General features: G+C 40.9%; 1 protein-coding gene across 1 annotated transcript in view; it reads right to left on the minus strand.

The window, feature by feature from the left end:
* Positions 1–17534, minus strand: part of LOC124594696 (dynein axonemal heavy chain 3) — a 1186267-nt gene that overhangs the window by 170172 nt on the left and 998561 nt on the right. Inside the window, exon 58 of the mRNA XM_047133063.1 lies at positions 4337–4544. Coding sequence (XP_046989019.1) covers positions 4337–4544 — 208 coding nt within the window. The remainder of the gene's footprint in view (positions 1–4336; positions 4545–17534) is intronic.

The raw sequence follows: 17534 nt of genomic DNA on the forward strand, positions 1-17534 counted from the left end.
CTTCCAATGAAGCCATTGGTAGAGGATGACAAGGCTGTCAGTCTCATCTGACTGACCTGTTTAGGGCCACAATATACAACTTTTTTCTGTAAATACAACAACACAATATGTGCCTGACAGAAGTTAACCATTTGCCTGAAAATATCCGTAGGCAGGCAATATGTGCTTTTTTAGATTTTAGCACAGTCCTTGACACTGTAGTCTCCAACATTTTATTTGTCAAATTTCAGGGGATAAATTTATCTTCAAGTGCAGTGCAATGATATCTCATATAATAAACAACTACACAACTGTATGTCACATCTGGAACCATGAAATCCAAATGGACTGAAATGTACGGGGTTCAGCAGTTATGTGTGATGCTCTTCTCACTGTATGCCAATGAGGTACTATTAGTTTTGACCCACTACAAATATTACTATTAATTAAAGTATTGTATGCATAAAACCCTCATCCAGGGTGAGAGGGGGTCTGAAGATCCTAAACCAATCAGGTTAAATAAAGAAATAAATATCAGTACCAAGAAAGAAGAGATGCAAGAAGACAATGCCGTTGATAGCTTGAACATTTTGTGTAATCACATAATACTTGTAAAGGAGGAGAATGATGATGATGATGATGATGATGATGATGATTACAATGATAATGATGCTTGGAGTGCAACTTCCCTGAAACCCACTGATCTACAACCACTAGCAAGAGTTTGATACAATGACAATATTTTCAAATGGTACAATGGTGAAAAGAAAATGCTGAATATCCTTGAATATCTAGGTGACAAATGCTACATAGTTATCGTCGTAATGACATACAATCTCTTTTGATGTTGACCACTGTTTGACTATCAGCAAACTACATTCATTCATTTATTCATCTAGTTCCTTAGATACCATCAACGAGTAAACCTTTTAGTGATGTGGGAAGAGTCAATGTATATAGTTAAAAAAGATAAACAAATCACAGAAGCTTAATACAAAAATTGTATTGTAAATGGTAAAATTATAACAGGACTTTCAGCCAGCAGTGGAGCACCAGAATGAAATCAGCTGACTCGGTCAGTGCTCACAAGCAGACTGCAGGGGAGCAGGTTCACAATTGACACTTTGTCGACAGACCTTGTGTGTTGACCCTGTGACAGCCTTCATGAGGTTTACAGCCCCATAATGGCAATTGTGTCGTTGCCTCGGGCCAGAACACTCGATGCAACTCACGAACACTGACTTTACCTCAAAATGAATGCAGAGCAGCAGTATGTAGACACTGGCTAACCAGCTCGTCACCATCAAACAGCTGGGCAGTTGTGTGACATCGAGCCCGTGCTGCCCAGCCACACGTCAGTGATACAGCTGAATCCGCCTCTGTCAGGACATGAATTGCCACATGCCACCTAAGTATCTGGACTGCAGCACAACCCTGTATTTTTCCACCACCTGGAGAGTATGACTCGAGGCTCTGGTAATTTCTGTCCCTGCTGGGGCATTGACAGGAGACCCCTACGCCCCGAGCACTGGGACACAATGCGGCCCAATGTCCCCATAGCTGTCACCACTGGCCTCACTTATTTCAGCTGGGAACTACGGGTATCTGGCAATGTAGCAGAGGCAGAAAGCACAGTCAGCTGCTGGAGACTGTTGCTATGGGAAACATGTAATATTCTTGATGCCATCACTGTGACTTGCTGCTCCCAATCAATGACTGTAAACAAGTTATTGTAACCATCATCAGTCCGTTGGCTGCTCAAAAAATCCTTCTTCAGCGGAGGACCCTAGCCTCACCAGGCCATCCTAGACAATCCATTAGAACTTTTTTCGTAAGGGTGTCCTCTATCTCTACCCCGTTAAGAGTACTATAAGCAACTGCAACAGTGATTCTGTTGTGTCGGCTCCAGTGAAATTTAACCCAGTAAATTACAAAGGAAGCTGTTTCTTTCAAATAGACAGCTGATCCTTCAGTTATATTAAACAGGTGACGTTCATCTCCTTTTGGCAACTTAACATTTATTTGATGACACTGATATAATTAAATGAAAATATTTATCTACATCTCTAAATGAAGAATACTCTGTACAATACATTACTACTACCCACACAAATTTATTGTACAGGGTGCCCCCAGGCCTAAATGCATATATATTTTGTTATTTCAGCTTTACATACAAACCATATTATTCATCCATTGCCTTCCTATTGATGCAATAACAATCACCCATTTGACTCTGAAATAGCCTGAACTGTCATCAGCAAAGTCACCCTGCCAATCAGAACATGCCTCACAATCACCAGACTTGTGAAACAGAAGGCCTTTGGGCAGAGCCTGCTGAACGGAGCTCTGTTCTTCTCTGAGTCACTGACAGCAGTAGATGCTCAATGACTTAAACCTCGAACTTTTCCTTTCCTAGATCTGCATACACACTCCCAAGCATTGTAAAGAGAGTGGTCAAAGGTACCTCATACCACTTTTACTTAGTTCCTTTCCTGTTCCACTCGTAAAAAGAGGGAGGAAAAAATTACTATCTCTATAACTGTGTATGAGTCCTGATTTCTCTTATCTTATCTTCGTGATTCTTATGCAAAATGTACACTGGCAGCAGTGAAAATGATACACAGTCAGTTCAAATGTCAGTTCTCAGTTCTCAATAGTATTCCTTGAAAATAATGTTTACTTCCCTCAAGGGATTTCCATTTGAGTTCCTTTCTCTTCTGAGTGGGAACTAGTGGCTACTGGAGTTATCTTCTGTAGCTTATCTTCATTGTATTATCTCTATCAGAAAATAAACTTATAGGATGTTATCTCTAACAGAAAATAAACTTATACAATTTGTTTTGCCTAACCACGGATATTTTATTTACAAGACCACGCCATTCTTAAACCCTGCCAACATACCTGCCCACTGAGAGGATGTAGAATCTCGTGTCAGAAGTGGGATTCCAGGTTCCATCTGTTCTTGGCTTTGAGGTGCCAAATATAATTTACTAAGCCACAAGTAGATGCATTAAACTGCCATATGGGGCTATGCAGCTCCAGGTGGTGGTGCAGCAAATGAGCCCTTCCTACCATCGTTAATCTGGCTTTCTGCCACACTCTGCCTGCTGCAGCAGCTGCGCAAGGCAAACGGTGTGGGTACAATGCCCCAGCACTGTCCCCACAGTGGGCCCCGGTCGTGACATCACTAGGTCGACCGATGCCCTCTCTCTGCTGTACCGATTGTGGATCTGGGGAGATGAGGTCACTGAGAGCGCAGTCAAAGATATGATTTTTAGGTTTGATGTCTATAGTTCAAAGGAAAGTACATGACCAATTCACAGGGAGAGCTGAAGACGGGTCCAGAATTGCAAGCAAAGATCGACAGCACCAGATGGAAATTGAAATCTTGCAGATGTGCATCTGGTTCACATATCTGGTAATCTGAACAGCAGCTGTTCCATCTCTCCCATGTGTAGATCTGTAATTGCATACCATCTCCCAGTGCCCTACAAAGTTATCTTCCAACAAGATAATGTGAGCTCGTATGTGGCGATGCCATCCTAACAATCCTCAATACAAAGGGTATTCGAATGTTTGCCATTTGCTTTCATTTCTGGTTTTCAGTTCAATGGCCTGTGTGCATTTTAATGTTTAAAAGCATTTATATTTTTCTTCTGGTTTTCAGTTACACATTTACTTATTTCTGTCCATAGTACATCACTTTTTAGTTATCTATGCTTCATAGTACTTCTAATCAGGTGCCTGCATTGTTGTCCAGCATAGAGTTTATGTCTGATTTTTGATTTTAGGTTGGTTCCCTTTTCCCTTATAAATCAACATTCTGAGAAAGTTGCATGATGTAGACTTACGTCTCTCATTTGTTTTCTCCTCAACTATATAGGAAATATTAGTGAATTCAAACTCTTCAATAACTTGATGAAGAAAGACAATTGTAAAAATATTTGCAAGAATGAATCAGAAAGGAAATAGGTTTACATTAGAAACATGAAAATTTCATTGCATAACTCTTTTTAGTTGCTACCTTCCACTGTTTAAAAAAAATCTGAAACTGCTTTTTTGCACAATCAATCATTCTGAAGTAATTAGATTTATTAGCTTTATGCACTATTAGACCTCAAGGGGTTTCCGTTTCTTTACTCTGGCATGAATTCACACAGTCCTTTTAAATGGATACTAAATAATTTACATACACTTTTAGTTCTGTCAGATTTTCCTTTTTATATTTTAAGAAAAAGTATTAGATTTTATTTGACTGTCACGATGAAATTCTGATCTTACTGTTCATTTCAATTTTATGGTTTCCCTTTGAAAGTTTTGTTTCATTTCAGGAAAAGAAGTCAGATATTCTCACCATTCTGCAGGATAGAAACAGGGAAGTCAGGTGACGGGTAGCTCGTCAGCCACAAACGAAAGTCACTGTCTGTATTGTCAGGCACTATGACTTCATCACAAATTCTGTCTAGTTCTGGCATCCAGCTAACAGCCAAGTGGCAGTTTTGCAGTACAACCCAGTTTCCTGATTTAATAGCTTTAATAATCATAGCTGCTGCACGGGGACCCTGCAACAGAAGCCCTGTGTGAAAAACACATCAAAATTTCTCTACAAACACAAATGCACAGCTTATTTAAATATGTTAACAACAAGTCAGACGGAAGAATGTTTTGTACATATTTGTTTGGTTCCATTGCACCCACGTGGACAGCTTTTATTAATTCACTGTTAAAAATCACAGAACAAAGCTAAAGTTAAAAAAAAACCTGAGTGCCCCGGGTCAGCACAAGAGAGCAACCTCGTCAGCACAAGAATATTACGAGGATGCGTGTGAGTCCTTGAAAAGTCACCATCGCCACAGCAATTCGCCATCCATTGTAGTACAGAGCAGCCAGTAGTGCTTCACCTGGGAGACATCAATAGTATTCACTTCTTCACTCCTTGATGATTTATTTGTGGAGTTCCTGGCCATTGCATAAAAATGCATTCTGGCTTTTAGATGGTGGGAGCAGTTGGTTTGTCTGGTGGGTCACCTATCCCAAGTTGTCAAGTCCCACAAAATATCTGACTCAGTAACACTGACATTTTCTGTGTCAGAATCAATGTCTTATCTGGACAAAATAAAAAAGAAAAGGTGAATACATTTTAGGCAGTTCTGATTGGAAAACATTATAATTTTGGGTTACTGATGTTCATTTGTAACAGAGGACCAAATTTTTTGCCAAATACTAGAATACCAGATCCACATTATTGAAAAACATGCTCAAACAGCAGAAAACACTTCGATTTTCCCTCTGACAAGGTAGTGGTCAAAAATATCTCCAGTGCTCATGAAAACTGAAATAGACATTCACATTCATCTTCAATTATCTCATTACCATAACTCTGAAACGAAAATTAAAGACTCTGTGAAACAGTGAGAATAGCTTCCTGTAGAAATATACAAGTGCCATAAGTATGAAAAATATCTCCAGTGCTCATGAAAACTGAAATAGACATTCACATTCATCTTCAATTATCTCATTACCATAACTCTGAAACGAAAATTAAAGACTCTGTGAAACAGTGAGAATTGCTTCCTGTAGAAATATACAAGTGCCATAAGTATGAACATCTTTTCAGAAAATATTATATCTATGAGGAATTATAAAGCCTGTATCATAACTTAGTTATGCCAAAACCATGGAAGATTATATTTATTTCCCTTTCACTTTTTCATTTTTTCACCTCAGCACTTTTAAGTTTCAGCTGAGTAGAATGAACGAGTTCAGATATAAGGTGAATGATTAAGTATAAGTCCTTTAATTGTAACATTATTTGCTGCAATAGATCTACAAGCTGGATTTTAAAGTCTAATACATTTCCAGGAGCAGACGTGGACTGCAGCCATAGTTTAACCATTATGAACTATCAATTAAAATTGCAAAAAGGTACAAAATTAAGGAGACAGAAACTGGATAAATTGAAAGAACCAGAAGTTGCCGAGAGTTTCAGTCTCCGATATGTTTGGAATGGGGTATGCATCCATTACTGTCTTATTATTGAGGTATTGGTAGTCACAACAGAACCTGTATTTCTTAGTTCCCTCCATAGATTTTTTAGGCACAACGACAATGCCTGCTCCCCAGCAACTATTACTATGCTCTATAATACCTTCTGCAAGCTGCTGATCAATGAAATCCTCTACAATTGGCTGCAAATACCTCAGTATTCTGTATGGTTTATGGTAAACAAGTGCTTCATTGCCTGTTGGTATCCTATGTTGAACTAATGGAGTTGCTGATAAAGGCACTTGTGGAAAAAAAACAAATCTTTAAATTCCCACAATAATTCTTCCATATGCTCTCTTTCTCCTCCTTTCAAATGTTTAATTTTGCCACGCAATGCAGTTCTATCAGTAGATAGTGGTTGATCGCTTCGCTTACCTATCAGACACCAGTCTTCATCATCTGGCACATCCAAATTTGCTACTAAAACTCCTTTCCTCAAATTCGCGTCGACAGTGCTAAAATTATCCACGTTCACGGGAACTACTTGCCCATCATTCCCCTCCTGTACGCATACAACATTACCTTTCACAAAGCAATCCAATGTACCCAAAACTTCATTATCCTCCAATGGTTCAATAACACATACTGTACCCACAAGTAGATTTGACTCCACACCTACCCAAAGCGACTTCCTAGAGCCACCAGACACACACTCATATGAATTAAGCCATAACGCAAATGTACGTGGTTCAATTGGTTTGTTCATTATGTTGAACGCCCCTCGCGACAGCTCTGCACTGACAACAGTTTCCCCTAGATGAAAAAACATTCCACCTAGTTCCACAGTTCATTGTCCAAGGTCAATTTTGGCTCCACGATGTCCCATGGACAGTCTATTCCTTTTCCCCTGGCTAAAAATAACTGACTCTGCCATTGTGTTGCTTTTGTTCACAGTTAGTCCCAAATCAAAACATTTAAGTATAAGAATAATCTGACTCTCTACACCTCAGTATCATCATACTCAGTAACATCATAGTCAAACCAATACAAAAGTAATTAAATGCCACGAAAAAAAAAAAAAAATCTTACTATCCCAAATACACTAAAACTTATTCTGACAAAAAAATAAAAATAAAAAAAGGCCTATGCAAAACATCTAAAATGGCCTGCCATAAGCCATACTCAAAAACACACAAAGGCAAGGAAACACCCAATACTCAAAAGAAAACTGGTCAAAACTCACCACATCTTGTGAATGTAATGCGGCAGTGGGCTCGAACGTCGTAACATCGTACTAGACAACCGACGTCCGCTATTCTGACACCAAATGTAGTGACAACTTCTGCCACCAAATGTAACAGCAACACCAAATGTAGTGGGAAGAGGTAGAAGGCACCATATTAAGACTGGTCAAAACTCACCACATCTTGTGAATGTAATGTGGGCAGTGGGCTCGAACGTCGTAACGTCGTACTAGACAACCGACGTCCGCTATTCTGACACCAAATGTAGTGACAACTTCTGCCACCAAATGTAACAGCAACACCAAATGTAGTGGGAAGAGGTAGAAGGCACCATATTAAGACTCGTCTGAGCTTTCCACGTGATTTAGTGTTTCCAACTACAGTGCCCCCATTCCTCTCGATCTGTGTCACTGGGACCCACAATGCTGAGGACACCACTTCGCCATGTGCGAAATGTCTCAGTGCGGAATGGTTGCCTCAGTGACCCAAGCACGCACTGCCGTGAGTCAGTCTTGGACGGCAGCAGAGTTACGGCTTCGTCAGGATGCCGGCAGTTGACTCAGCGGTCTGTGACCCTACCGACTCAGTGCCCCTCATTGTGAGCCACAGGCGGCCAGGTGCGTGCTTCTCGTTGGCATGGCTAAGATTACGGTGATAACAAGTGGCTGCAATCTGGAATCTGAATCTGTGGCCCTTGCCTCAGGATGCGTCCGGTGTGTGTCGGAAGCCAGGACAACTGCCCGCAGTAGCGAGCCACGGAGTGGCCCGCCACATGGCTCACCACAGACCCGGCGTTGGCCTCAGAGGGTAAAACCAGTGACCCGCTGTGGACTGGAACACTGGCGCCCCATCTGCTGCTGTGTGTAGCCGGTGGTGTGACACGCCCCGCCATCCAGGACAGCTGCCACACTTGAATGAATCTCGTTAGAAACCCGCACCTATTTATACGTGGCTGTGCACCTCTGTTTTGCCATACATGGTACTTCACGTCACATAGTCATAACACACTAGGTTGGCCAGTGGGCCCCTTCTGCCTGTGATTTGCGTCATGCAAAACTGCTACATTTACTCTTTCAGAAATTTGACAACCCTGTGGCCTCTCTTCTACTTTGCAGCTGTTGGTATGCATAACTCACTGCAATCTGGCCCACACCTGGCTGTAGCTTGTGCTCAGAATATTGCACAAATCTAACTTTCCCTATCATAAATGGTGGCGCCGCTACAGTATACTGTGTGCTCAATTTCAGTACATGCACATGGACCTTGTCAGCCCCCACCCAGAATTTGAAGGATAAAAAAATCTATATTCTGTAACTGATCAGGTTTCACTCTGAGTTGAAGCATTGCCAGTCAAAGATGTCACAGTGGAATGTACAGTTTGAGCTTTCACTGATACACAGATAGGATGCTCTGGCTGTCCTGAAATTATTACTACAGGCTGAGGGGACTATTCGAATCCTTTCTGTCTGATGAACTCCTGCTACCTCTGCAGCATTACTCAAAGCTGTACAACAGTGTACCACTTGCAGAGTAATGCCCTCGTGGAGCAATGGCACTGCACTTGTGCGCCATGACAGACTGTAGTTCTTCCACAGGTATTGGTCAGCATTTGTATGGCATTTCGAAAGACCTACAGGCTTCTCTGCTGAACATTTTATATGGTTTACCCATTATGCTTACAGCAGAGTTTGTCCTACCAACACCAACGTCAGACACAGCAGACCTGTGATGTTAGCACAACAGGTTAAGTGCTATATTCAAAATTTGCATTTGCTTCCACCTACATCTCACACCACTCCAAAAACCTTCATGCGCAAAACACTTTAAGATTGTCAGTATGTAAGGCTCAGCAAATACAAACTGGCATGGGTTCTCTGTGATGCTATTACTTCTTTCCCTATGACTTAGACTGGCCCTATGTTGACCACAAAAAACATCCCCTTGTCAACACAACATTGGCTACTATGCAGCCCAGCATGCATCACCTTTGATGTCCCTGACTTCAATCTTGAAGAGGACAGAGTCAAAATAGTTGATGATAATTTTGTAATAGATACACGCTGTGATCCTTCCACTCAGATCACCAGCCTTCACGCCCACGTCTACTGATTACCACCACAGATTGACTACGTGTACTCATCCTCTTGCATGTCGGCAGATGGTGTGTTCACTGCCTCTGCAACAGCACAGGTTCCTGGCCAGCTATTACCACACACCACACTACTGACACTGCCTCCAATGCCGCTCGATGTACTAACCACGCAGTCATTGCCCACACCCGGCCAATCCCACTTTGGCCTCCCACTCACCTGGCACTGTATCACCTCTGTACCACAGTCTCTGAGTACCAGACACTGAACAATGATCCAGTCATGCCCTGCATTGCAGCAAGCCACAACACGCCTGGTCACGTATGTCTGCCCTTGCTCTATATGACAGATACACACTGAGCATTACTATCCACAGTGCTCTCCCAGTATCAATTACCATTCTAATACCTTTTGTCTATTTTTAAAATAAGTTTCACTATTCTTTCTGAAATTTTTTTAATATCTGAAGATTTCTTTATAAATTTCTTGCTTATAATAAAGCCACACTTAAGTTTCCTTCCTGCTCTGTCTACTTGTAATAAAACATACAATAGATTCTGAGTTAAATTCAATTTGGTCTTAAATTTTTTCACACTGCTGATATCTCTATTAAATATCTACTGATCTACAGTAACCCATATTTTGATCATAAAGTTTGAAAATTTATTGGCTCTAAATAAAAAGTAGTAGAAGCAGTTGGGTTACCATTGCCTGCTTAAAATTACTGCATGTAGGAAAGTTCAGGCACACAAATAGCTGGGCATGAAACTCCCTCAGTCCACTCCTCCAAATATTCTCAATGTGTAGTGATCCGAGAATTTCCACGTAAATTCTGGAAACACACGACCTTATGCCACTTCAAACATGCAATGTTTTCAAGATAAGTGTGAGAGAGAGTCTATTTACTGTGCAACACATGTCTGTGTGTGCAGGATGGACGTTGGTCATGGGTGGGCAGGAGCTGCGTCAGATGAGTGACGCCGGCAAGTGTTTGCCACTGGTGCCATAGAACCTGTATGGAAAGTAAAAGGAGAAATTATGTGTTATTCCTTGGTGGTTGAATAATTGTAATTGTTATAGACAATTGAATCCGGATTTGTCTAGAGACTCTTACTTAATCTTGGTGTTAGACTTGCTAGAAGCAAGTCCTGTCTTTGAATTTCTGGTGGTCATTAAACTCACCACATTGTAATTATATTTAATACTATCTAACAACACAGTTGACTTGCAAGAGTTTGTATGCTTATGTGAAACTTGTGGAAATGAAAATATATTTGGACTGAACTGAAAGTATTATGAGGGTACCAAGTTATTTTAAGAGAGAGAAAGAGAGAGAGAGAGTCTTTTATAATCCCTCTAACCAGCGTTATTTCATCAGAGAAGAAGTTGTGGAGATCAACGCAGCCACAGACCCAGAGAAGAGGATTGGCTGAACATTTCAAGTAAGTCAACTGTAGTAAGAGAAGTGTGAAGTTCGCAATCCAGTTTTGCACCACTTCCCTTGTCACTGAAACCATTAGAATGTGGTGACCAATGTGATCAGGACTTGAAGAAAGAGGAATTTTGAAAGGAAATCAAGATAAGAAGATATTGTCAGTTGCCATAGCAACAAGACAGGCAAATTGTTTCGCAGAGTTGGATTTTGCATAAACAGTAAAAAGGGGTGAAAATTGATAAATAATATAGAAGAGGAGACGTATGGAAAATATTAACAGTTTAGAGTAAGAAGACTTATGACGAGATCTATTTGATGACAAAAATCCAGTGTGGAGGGTAAGTAACCCTACACACATTGCGGGGGTGTGGACGCCGTAACCAGCAAGCAATGCGAATGGAGCCAGCTGCTACTCATTGGTGCTGCCTACTAATCCGTTTGCCAGCATCGACGCTGAAACCAACCTTCAACGCTGCCGGCACCCGTGCTGTTCACCGGCGTTGATTGCACACTGGCTCACCGATGCAGCCTAAAACCCTACGCCCAGTGAGAGAAAGACAATAATTATTTGAGTGTAAAGTTAACGAAACTATTCAACAATAGACTGTTAGTATAATTATTATACTCAGAGGTGATTTTTTTTAATGATCACTAGATCTAAAAGTAAGGAGGATTTGGATAACTCAAAAAATTGGTGAAACATCAGAACCAGCCATGGGCATGACAGTGAGTAGGGGAATGCCAGACTGGTCTGAAGTAGTGAATTTAATCAAAGCTCAAAACGCCCAAATTAATACTTTAAGTCTCAAGTTAGACTCAGTGAATACTCAGTTGAATGCTAAATTAGATGACCAGAGGGCAGATTCATCAACTGTAAGTGCACATTTAAAAAAATGAATTAAGTAATTACTTGACTATCCAGATGAATCAAATGTTTACTGACTGTAGCCGAAAGCAGAATGACCAATTTCAGAAGCTGACCCAGAAGTTTGAATTTGTTATTGAAGACAAATGTAATAATGTAGAAGCTGAACTTGGTGGTAAGTTAGGATCATTTCAAAGTGTATGCAATGTTACATTTGATGCTGTAAAACAAAGACTACACACTTTAAACGAAAGTGTTGAGAATTCCTTTAGTCCAATCATAAATTGGAGGCGTTAACAGGCGAGTTGATAACGTGGAAAGAAATTTTGAAGAGAAACTAACTGGTTAAGACGTAATAAATATCAGTAATCTGGAGGAACAGGTAGAAGAGATAATAGGCAGAGAGTAACCTCCGACAACGTTTCTCAAACTTTAGCTTCGGAACTTAAGGATGCTAAGAGAGGCATAGATAATTTATGGAAAGAATTAAAACATATGCAGGACAAAGTAGATAATAGAGTGACATCTCCCAATGAAGTGTTAACTAGTGAGGTAATGACAGATTTACAATGGGGAGTAAAATCTACACTATCCAGACAGTTTCCAAAGTTTAAGTCAGACGGGGAGGTGCATATTCTCAAACGGTTTAACCAAGCCTTGCCGAAAAACTGGGAAGATTCAAAAAAGATTGAATTTGTGGCAGAGTACCTTCGAGGAGAAGCTTCGGAGGGGGCACAGTGAACATTGAGAAATTTTTTCTTGGGCAGACTTCCAAAAGAGTTTAAGGAGTAGTATTGGTCAGCAAGTGCCCAGGAAAAATTAATATCTCATTTGTGAGACCTTAAGTACTATAACAGTACATGGGGTACAATGAGAAAGTATTTCGACTGGCATTTAACACATGCAAAGTACTCAGAAAAGCCCATGTAGGAAGAAGGGTTAGTTCGAATTTTAATAAGACGTTTAGCCATTTACACCAGACAAGATATATTGTGTAGTGGGCGGAAAACCGCAGAAGAACTGTTGTCTTTTGTGGATGCACTTGATGCCTTGAACAAGGAACGTAACGAGAGCATACACCAAAATGAAAATCACACTTATAAAAGGAATAGTAATAATAATTTTAGAAAACTTGAGGCTAATTTTGCTAGATTACACCAATGTAATAGGAGCAATGGTAACGATAATTACCAAAATAAGCATCCAACTTCGAATATAGGCCCAGTGATGTCACAAGAATTTGTACAAGCAGTAATAAGAGTACAAAGTGGTAACGTAATACCCCGGTTCAGTAACCGACCAATGATTGCTGTTAATGAGGAAAATGTAGTGCAATCTGGATCTAGGGCCAGCACCCAGGTTGTAGAAACACATTAGGAGGCCTAGTCCATAATAAGTATGTTAATTTCACACATAAAATACCAACCAAAGAATGGTTGTTACTGGAAGAACTGAGCTTAACTGCCATTAATTCACAACCACTGCTGTCTATGAGTGCATCAATTCCATCCTAAACCTGATGGACAAAAAACAGGAAACAATAGGAGTCTTTATTGACTTGTCAAAAGCTTTTGACATGGTGGACCATAAAATTCTGCTATCAAAGCTAGAAAGATATGGTATTCGAGGTCTGTCCAACAAGTGGATCAGTTCCTTCCTGACAAATCGTATGCAGGCAGTGTGCGTCAAGCACACAAATATTGAACTAAAAACTGTATCTAATCACTTATCTGACTATAAACAAATAAAATGTGGTGTACCCCAAGGATCCGTAATGGGACCCCTTCTGTTTATTCTGTACATAAATGATCTAAGATTAAATATTGATGCACACAAATCAATCATATTTGCAGATGACACCACGATTCCACTAAAAGGAGACGACGATGAACAGTTACAGCAGACAGTAAACACGGTCACGAAACAACTTAGCAGCTGGGCACAGAGTAATCAGCTTGTAATAAACAGTAAGAAAACCGTTGCTCTAAAATTCCACAATGTTCCTAACAAGGACATGTTTATCCCATCAGTCTCTATCAATGACGAACCAGTTGGTAAAAGTACTGAAACCAAATTCTTAGGACTTTGGGTGCAGAGTAACATCAGATGGAATAAGCATATTGAATATCTCAATGCAGAACTGAGCAAAACATGTTATCTTCTTTGTTCATTAAAATCATGCTGTAGTGAGAAAACAGTATTGAATGCATATCATGCATACTTTCATTCTCGTCTTAGATATGGGGTCACCTTCAGGGGAAACTCTAAAATAGCTAATAGCACTTTTAAACTACAAAAAAGGGCCATTAGAATTTTGTTTGGGTGCAAGCCTAGAGACTCTTGTAAACCCCTGTTTAAGAAATCTGGTATTCCCCCATTACCGTGTGTATACATTATGGAAACCCTTTTGTTCTTTAAATTAAATGTAATAGGCAAGGACCAGAGACTACAAAAAAACTGTAATATACATGAGCACTTTACCAGACAATTCAGCCTGTATATTTATAACTTGACTTGTCCAATGTCTTATGCATAAGCTGCTATGTAGACAACAGGACCAATTTTTTTAAAAAAAAAAAAAAAAAAAAAAAAAAAAAAAAAAAAAAAAAAAAAAAAAAAAAAAAAAAAAAAAGAAAAGAAGAAGAAGAAGAAGAAGAAGAAGAAGAAGAATCATAGGAAAACTAGAAGATTTTGAAGTTAACATACTTATAGATTCTGGGAGTGAAGTGTCATTTATTTCTAGCGCTTTATTTAGCACATTACAAACTAAACATCACTTACTGATATTACCAGTATTGGGAGTGTACATAGTTGGTATTACTGGAACGAAGAGCAACGTTGTAAAACACGAGACCCAGGTGAACTGCAATATTGGGAATATCCCACTTCATGACACTGTTAGTAATAGAAAATATCAATAGTGATGTGTTGTTTGGCCTAGATTGGCCATCAGAAGCCACAAAAAAAAAACTTTTAGCAGTAGTATAGAGTATCCAAAAATTCCAAACACTAGTATGGGGAACAGAAATACATGTATATACGGATCATCAAGCTCTATCTTTTCTAATGAGTGGTCGGTTATTACATAGTAGATGAATGCGGTGGATGTTGTTCCTACAGGAATACGACATTAAAATACAGTATGTAAAAGGTTCTGAAAATGTTGTACCTGAAACTTTGTCTAGATTGCCTGTGGACATGAAAGAGTTAAAACGTATGGAAGGACCTGAGGTAATTTTTGCGATTAATTTTATGACAGTAGAACATCTGCACAACAGGGTACAAGAAGTGGCTCAAAGAATAATTGAAAACATCGATCATGATTCCTACTTTACTGAAATACACTCCTGGAAATGGAAAAAAGAACACATTGACACCGGTGTGTCAGACCCACCATACTTGCTCCGGACACTGCGAGAGGGCTGTACAAGCAATGATCACACGCACGGCACAGCGGACACACCAGGAACCGCGGTGTTGGCCGTCGAATAGCGCTAGCTGCGCAGCATTTGTGCACCACCGCCGTCAGTGTCAGCCAGTTTGCCGTGGCATACGGAGCTCCATCGCAGTCTTTAACACTGGTAGCATGCTGCGACAGCGTGGACGTGAACCGTATGTGCAGTTGACGGACTTTGAGCGAGGGCGTATAGTGGGCATGCGGGAGGCCGGGTGGACGTACCGCCGAATTGCTCAACACGTGGGGCGTGAGGTCTCCACAGTACATCGATGTTGTCGCCAGTGGTCGGCAGAAGGTGCACGTGCCCGTCGACCTGGGACCGGACCACAGCGACGCACGGATGCACGCCAAGACCGTGGGATCCTACGCAGTGCCGTAGGGGACCGCACCGCCACTACCCAGCAAATTAGGGACTCTGTTGCTCCTGGGGTATCGGCGAGGACCATTCGCAACCATCTCCATGAAGCTGGGCTACGGTCCCGCACACCGTTAGGCCGTCTTCCGCTCATGCCCCAACATCGTGCAGCCCGCCTCCAGTGGTGTCGCGACAGGCGTGAATGGAGGGACGAATGGAGACGTGTCATCTTCAGCGATGAGAGTCGCTTCTGCCTTGGTGCCAATGATGGTTGTATGCGTGTTTGGCGCCATGCAGGTGAGCGCCACAATCAGGACTGCATACGACCGAGGCACACAGGGCCAACACCCGGCATCATGGTGTGGGGAGCGATCTCCTACACTGGCCGTACACCACTGGTGATCGTCGAGGGGACACTGAATAGTGCACGGTACATCCAAACCGTCATCGAACCCATCGTTCTACCATTCCTAGACCGGCAAGGGAACTTGCTGTTCCAACAGGACAATGCACGTCCGCATGTATCCCGTGGCACCCAACGTGCTCTAGAAGGTGTAAGTCAACTACCCTGGCCAGCAAGATCTCCGGATCTGTCCCCCATTGAGCATGTTTGGGGCTGGATGAAGCGTCGTCTCACGCGGTCTGTACGTCCAGCACGAACGCTGGTCCAACTGAGGCGCCAGGTGGAAATGGCATGGCAAGCCATTCCACAGGACTACATCCAGCATCTCTACGATCGTCTCCATGGGAGAATAGCAGCCTGCATTGCTGCGAAAGGTGGATATACACTGTACTAGTGCCGACATTGTGCATGCTCTGTTGCCTGTGTCTATGTGCCTGTGGTTCTGTCAGTGTGATCATGTGATGTATCTGACCCCAGGAATGTGTCAATAAAGTTTCCCCTTCCTGGGACAATGAATTCACGGTGTTCTTATTTCAATTTCCAGGAGTGTATATGCTATGTATAACAAGAATTCCTTATGGCCTAATCAAGAAGGGAGGTGGAAAATTATAGGGCATAATCTATTTTGGAGAGGCAGAATAACATCTCGACAATGGCATTTATGCATCCTGACATTGATGGAGGATGAGATTGTGTGGTATGTTCATACTGGATGTGGATACTTTGGAATAAAGAAATGTATAGCTCACATGAATAAGTTCTATTATTTTAAGAAACTAGGACATAATGTAGCATCTTTAATTAGAGCTTATGAAACCTGTCAGAAGGTAAACGAGAGTAACACTCATGTTAAGTACAAAATATATCCAATCATTCCTAATGCATTACATGATCTTACAGCAGCAGATTTCTTTGGACCGATTCTGGAAGGGAAGGGAGGAGTATCATACATTTTTGTTCTCGTAGAGTGTTTGTCAAAGTATGTTAAGTTGTATCCTATTAAGAAAGCAAATACACCAGCCATGATTCACTGTCTGCAACAATAGTGTCTCGAGGTAGGCAAACCAGAATGATTTATTACAGACAATGGACCACAGTTTGTCAGTAATGAATTTAAAGAATTTTTAGTGTGGGAAGATGTTTGTCAAGTATTAATCTCCAACTATAATACATCTTTTTGTGAGAAAGGGTTATGAAAGAAATTAGGAAATTATGCCACACCTATTGCCATGAAAAAATATGTCATGGGCATCGAAAGTTAAAGACTTCGAGCTTATTTTAAATGAATTCCCACATTTATCAATTGGATTAATAGGCAAATCTTTTGTGGGGGAACCCCTTATTAAACATTTTACTTGGCCAGAGCAACCTACTGTGGATTACAAACTTAATCAGACAATAGTTTCTAAGAACTTGGTTTAAAAGGCACAACAACGAGTAACTAGACATATTGAGAAAGCTATTGAACCTCAATACAAGGTTGATGACCTGGTTCTAGCAAAACAGCATCTTCAGAGCTCTGCCCTGAAGAGGGAGACACACAAATTTTTCCTAAAGTATGAAAGACCTTACTGAGTACAAGTGGTGATATATCCCAAAGCCTTAGTTTTAGTAGATCCTATACCAGGATCAGAAAAAGGAAAATACAATGTAAAAGACACAAAGTTGTATATCTCTCAGGGACGTTGATGTTTTTGTGTTAATGGGCGGAGTGACAA

This window comes from Schistocerca americana, chromosome 2, assembly GCF_021461395.2.
Source record: "Schistocerca americana isolate TAMUIC-IGC-003095 chromosome 2, iqSchAmer2.1, whole genome shotgun sequence".
Lineage (NCBI taxonomy): Eukaryota > Metazoa > Arthropoda > Insecta > Orthoptera > Acrididae > Schistocerca > Schistocerca americana.